Source organism: Octopus bimaculoides, chromosome 6 (genome assembly GCF_001194135.2).
Source record: "Octopus bimaculoides isolate UCB-OBI-ISO-001 chromosome 6, ASM119413v2, whole genome shotgun sequence".
Taxonomy (NCBI): domain Eukaryota; kingdom Metazoa; phylum Mollusca; class Cephalopoda; order Octopoda; family Octopodidae; genus Octopus; species Octopus bimaculoides.
Genome location: NC_068986.1, coordinates 96,190,020 through 96,195,996, shown reverse-complemented (window position 1 = coordinate 96,195,996; position 5,977 = coordinate 96,190,020). Strand labels below are relative to the sequence as shown.

Here is a 5,977-nt window from a genome sequence, read left to right as displayed (position 1 = left end):
ATATATATATATATATATATGTATGTATGTATACATACTTATATATGTAGACTTCTTTCAGTGTCCGTCTACCAAATCCACTCACAAGGCTTTGGTCGGCCCGAGGCTATAGTAGAAGACACTTGCCCAAGGTGCCACGCAGTGGGACTGAACCCGGAACCATGTGGTTGGTAAGCAAGCTACTTTATTTCATAAATATTTGCCATAAAGGCATTACAAAGAGGAGACGAACAAGGACAGACAAACATAAAAGGGGCTACTTACCACACAGCCACTCCTGCGCCGGTTACTTACCACACATATACGAGGGTGTACTGGAGAAAGTTCTTGGCTTTAAAGGTATCGAGAAAGGCTTGGCTGGAGGCCCAATCATCCGAGTTCTTTTACAGGAATTAGAAAAACTGAAGGACCGCTGCAATAAGTGTGTGAATCTGAGCGAGGAATATATTGAATAAAATCACAATTAACAGATCCTGCTGTACTTTCTTTTACCCAAAGCCAGGAACTTTTCAGCACCCTCTCGTATATTTACACACATACATATATATCTATACACACATATATATAAACACATATGTGTGCGTATGTTTAGATGCATGTAATTAAAAATGATTTAGGTTGCCACAACGACGCAAATTTGAAATATAGGAGTAAAACAAAGCTAAATAAAAACAAAGGTTTATACTTTTAACTTATATTTCAATATTTCGCTTTTAATATAAAGCCTTTATCAAGCGAAAAATAGATAACAAGCTTTAACTCTGATCCTCACAGATATGTGTGGACGAAAAGCGGTGTGACTAACATCCCAGATTGGTAATGTTATATGAACCAATAAGCGCTGCACAGTTCTTGCCTGTTGTTGAAAGATGGGTGTTTTAAATCCATGTATCAACAATAGACAAGAGATATGCTACGCTAAGAACAGATCTTTGGTGAAAGTTGTTCCGGTTCCAACCAGACAGTTTTTAGACGTTGTGCATTTAGGAGCCTACTGTCACTAACCACTTATTTTAAGGTGACTGGGTGAGATTTGAGGTAGAATTGGTTATTATTTCTTGCCAGTCGAGTAAATACTTGGAGGATCTCTTGGCTGCTCGTTCCCAGATATGTTTTGCAAAATATACGGCTTATTTGCAGTTTATTGTGTATTATTTGATCAGTGACGTACCTAGGGGTGAGGGCAGTCTACTCCGGGTGGCACAATTTATTTGTATTAATATATCATTAATAAAAATGCAGTATAAATATTATAGACTTTAATAATGTATAGTAGCTATTAAGATTTCTTTGAAATTTAAATCTATTATCGGTAAACTTGTATTGTGTGTTAATATTGTGTAATATACAGTAAGATATTGTTAATACAGTAATGTTGTGTGTTACCGGATAAGACAGTGTGTCGATGATATTCAGAAAGTTGAATATTTTTCAGGTTGGTCTATACTCTATTTGGCTTTATTCATAGAAATTTACGATAACACTAATATAATTTGAGATGAAGCGAATTAAGGACAGCGATGCAGCATTTCGAAAAGAAAAAAAATCCCGAAAAACGAGAGAAGAAAAAGAAAGCCGAAATGAAGGTGCCATAATTAAATTTCTCATCAGACCCGACCGTCCAGACGAAACTGGTATTACGGTAGAAGGTCATGGAGATGATGTTGTTAATGAAGTGCAACTTGAAAAGAAGATAGAAGATGAAGTTGATGATGCTGATCCACCACAAACTACTGAAGAACAAAACTCTAACATTAATTTGAAAGACATTGAGATGTGGCCTGCTAAGTTTAATCACGGTGACGGTGTTCGGGAAATCCTTGTACAACAAGGATCGAAGGCTGTGCAAAATACTGACCGTAAATTCAAAGAAGTTGTACGTCCGGGACAAATAACAAAACTGAAAGGGGAGAATAGAAGATTGTCAAGAAACAGGTTTTTTCGAACTTTACAAAACGGGGAAAAAATCTTGAGAACTTGGATGATATACTCTCCACCGAAAGAAGCCGTGTTTTGTTTTTGTTGCAAGCTATTTTCAAGTGACAGTTTCAAATCTTGGTGGAAATTGAATCCCAAGATACAAGAAAATGAATCTAGCCCTGTGCATGAGAATGCGTTTACTCAGTGGAAAGAACTAGAAATTCGCCTTTTCAAAGGCATGGTAATAGGCAAAGAACAACAAACTCTTGTTGAAAATGAAACAAAGAAATGGAAGCAAATCCTGACTAGATTCTTGGACATAATTATGTTTCTTGCCAAGCAAAACCTAGCTTTACGAGGCCATAGAGAAGACATTCGAGTTGAGAAGGCAAATGAAAATGAAGGAAATTTTCTGGAGCTTGTTCAACTGATTGGAAAATTCGACCCAGTGCTACGTGAACATTTGGTAAAAGCAAAAATTGATAAGTTTATAGCTTCCTATTTCTCATAAAAAATTCAGAATGAATTTGTGAACGTTTTGGGAGATCGAGTGAGAAAGAAAGTTATAGATGAAGTGAAGCAGAGTAAATACTATTGCATTATTTTTGATAGTACTCCAGACATTTCTCATATTAACCAAATTTCTCAGGTCCTACGTTATGTTAAAATAGTAAAAAAAAAAAAAGAAGTAAAAGTAGAAGAATCCTTTCTTCGTTTTATTGAGATGAAAGGCAAAAATGCTGAGCAAATTACATCAATGATTCTGCAACAATTAGAAATGGATGACATTAACATTCAAGACTGTCGTGGACAAACATTTGATAACGCGTCGGTAAAGGCAGGTCATCGATCCAGTGTTCAAGCGCGCATCACAGAAGTTAATCCAAAGATTGTATTTGTGCCATGCACCAATCACTCTCTGAATTTAGCAGCTGTGTATGCAGCTTCAGTGGGTGCAGATTCAGTAACATTTTTTGGCACATTGGACCGTTTCTTTTCATTCTTCTCAGCCTCAACTCATCGATGGGATATCTCGATTGAGATAACTGGTGCAACTATCAAACGGGCTGGGGAAACGAGATGGAGTAGTCGAGCAGATGCAGTAAAAGTTGTACATACAAAATTCACAGAAATCTTCGCTGCGCTAGAACGGTTGATGGAAGATGCAGAAAACGCAGCTACGAGATCTGATGCAGGTTTAAATTTTCAGGCGTTGCAGTCATTTTCTTTCTTGTAATTTCTTGGCCTTTGGAGAGATATACTTCCTGAAATTAATGACACTCAAAAGTATCTCAAAACGAAAGGTCTGGAGTTGCAACAATGCGCCATTAAACTATCAGCCTTGAAAAACTTCTCTACTTGTAAGCAGAAACAAAACAGTAAATGACGCGTTGGCCCATTCAACCGAAAATTACTCTGATATGGGAATCAGCACAGAGTGTCGAATTCGCAAAAAGAAAAGAATGAGATACGAAGAAAGTATCGATTCCACTCTCAGCTACGACACTGAGCTAAGAAGAGAAATGTTGTCAGTGATAGATTGGTTGAAGAAAAAACTTCTAGATTCGAAAGACTTCATGATATTGCAAAGAAATACGCCTTTCTCACAGTGTCCAATTTATTAGATAATGAGTGCAATTGTGATGCAGATGCTTTTGATGAGAATATTAAGAGAGAAGATTTTCTGGTTGAAAGGGCAAGACCGCAAAATTATTTGGCGGCTGATGACGCTGAAGACATGGAAGGGCCTTTGCAAGTTCTTCAGTATTTGATGCTGGTTTTCCCACTATATTTTAGAAGAATCATAATTAATAAACCCTTTAAACATACTCACCGGTTGTTGCTTGTCTATATCTCACTTCACTTTTTTCCTAAGCATTTGTTGTTGATCCCTAAAAATATTTTGTCGATTGGTGTCTTCTTAAATAGGTATGACTTACACAGTATACCCATTGATAAAGCTATAAAATTGGTGGGGCGAAACATATTTTGGGGTCCACAAACAAGCATCAGGTTATTTGGAAAAAGAAAGAGCAGTGAAATATAAACAAAAAAGAACCGGGAATGTACTTATAGGCTTTATTAACTATGACCTTCCTAGAATACAACAATATGGGTTTCAGCACATAGTTTCACATCAAAATTCTTGCAAAACAAATTCAAAATCAGAAGATGCTTACAATGTGCCAGGTTACTATCCACTGGCTGAGCAGTAGTAGCTATGAGGGATCCTGCGAAGTTATTAGGGACTCGTTAAGCAAGAGATCAGAAAGTCTAGCTGACCTTCAGGAAAGCTGGAGGACTTGTAGGCTGTACAATGTACTGCACCTTGGATTGTTTACTCGATGGTCACTTTGCAAGCGTTGCTTACCAGTTGATGTTTGTTGATTAGCCCTAGATCAGGTCTGATCGAGCGGACCTATGATCCAGTGCTATCCATCCATAATAATTTCATATGTTATCCTGGCATTATCTACATCATTATCCTATTCTAAGACGGTAGGGTCGAGCGACCATACAGAAACGCCTTAGTCAGTGGAGGATTAACCATTAAACAAAATAAGCATTAGCTTAGGACATCAAAGGAAGGAGGTGGAGTCGTAGAAATGGTAAATGATTCACAGCACAAAAGAAATCACTTTAAACTTGCTAAAATAACATTCGAAGTGGTTTATACGATTGGAAATATTATTTCAAAGTGTTCATGGTGTCATCGTGAGAATCTGATCAAAGATTTTGCAAGTAAAAACGTAGGAGGAAACTTTTCAAATACAAAGTGCAAGAATACAAAAGGAAACATTATATTCCATCTTACTGTTAGCCTTGTTTCATTTTGAAAAATAAAAATTTATTTTATGGTTTATTATTGCTTATATTTTGAATTACGTATATATGGCGGCTCCAAAATCTCTTAAGTGCTTAGTCCCTCTTTGTGTTTTATTCCGGCTCTGGCCTAAGTTAACTATGTGATGATTGGTGACTTCTTTCAGTTGAAACACAACTGTAATTGAATACTCTGGTAGCCTTGGAGGAACTTTAGTTGCGTGAAAAATGTGAAGAGACATATAAAAAAGATAGTTACGGTTTCCCGCTTAGCTATCTCAGATGATACAGAATTGTTAGTGAAGCACATTTGCTGCCAAAGATCGTCAACGTAGTACTGGCAGAGCTCCAAACAGCTTGCTGAATTTATGTACCTGAAGACTCATGAGCCAGAAACTTATGTTCAGTAAGATGCGAGGTGTGTTACCAGTGGTGAGACGATCCGATGTGAAAAGAGATGTCGATAGCGGAGTAAAGGTGGGTTTGGCGGTGAAGAGGGGCGTTAAGATTGCTTGGACAGTTTGTTTGTCGGCCAAGGATAATACGGATAGGTGTGGATAATAATTAGTGCAGTCAGTTTAGAAAATCAAATATTTCCGCTCTAAGCCAGCAGTGCCGGTGTAGAAGGAATGGAAGAGGACAAGAAGAGTTTTATACGTAGAAGTCACAAGAGATGGAAATTGAAGAACAATTTGGGATAGAATCGAAGATGTAATCCGTTTCCCGCTGCAATACCATCACCTGATCGTTGGGTGCTTTTGGTGGAGTCCATTCTATTATATGGGTTCAGATAAGTTCTTCGGTTCGAGGTTTCTTCCTACTTTTTCTCCACATGTCTCTGAAACTCTGCAAAATGGTCGTGTCATGGTTGCAGGCTGTACAGGGAGAAGATGAATTTGGAGGAAGATAGAGTAAATGGAAGTTTTTGTTTCTGAAATGTAGGTAAGAAAAATATTTGGTAAAAAGACAAAGAGCAGTTTTAGAGCGAATATAGCCTAGTTGTAGAGATGGGTTAGGGATAAAGTTTAGGAAACTCGTGCCCCAAAGGAGAAAGAGTTATGGTTTATGTACTTTGTTGTTATTTTAAGTTCAGTTCATGGCTGACCCAGTACACATACGATCAAAGACGTTTCAACTATGATCATCTCATTTTTTTATTCAGACATTTTATATCCAGGACTACATATATCCAGTGCATCATTCCGTTTTCAAGACGATTTAGGTGTGATTAGAA

The 5,977-nt window shown here is 37.4% G+C and overlaps 2 protein-coding genes across 2 annotated transcripts in view; both read left to right on the top strand.

The window, feature by feature from the left end:
- LOC106871473 (zinc finger MYM-type protein 5-like) overlaps positions 1-2,431 on the top strand; it is a 3,126-nt gene extending 695 nt beyond the window's left edge. Inside the window, exon 2 of the mRNA XM_014917949.1 lies at positions 1,612-2,431. Within this exon, the coding sequence (XP_014773435.1) occupies positions 1,612-2,431 (820 nt within the window). The remainder of the gene's footprint in view (positions 1-1,611) is intronic.
- Positions 2,432-2,644: 213 nt separating this feature from the next.
- On the top strand, positions 2,645-3,157 carry LOC106871474 (uncharacterized). The gene has a single exon (XM_014917950.1). It carries the CDS (start codon positions 2,645-2,647, stop codon positions 3,155-3,157), a length of 513 nt encoding a protein of 170 aa, XP_014773436.1.
- The last annotated feature ends 2,820 nt before the right edge of the window (positions 3,158-5,977 follow it).

Excerpts from the sequence above, each read along its gene's own strand:
- LOC106871474 (XM_014917950.1), top strand. The coding sequence starts at position 2,645 with ATGAAAGGCAAAAATGCTGAGCAAATTACATCAATGATTCTGCAACAA.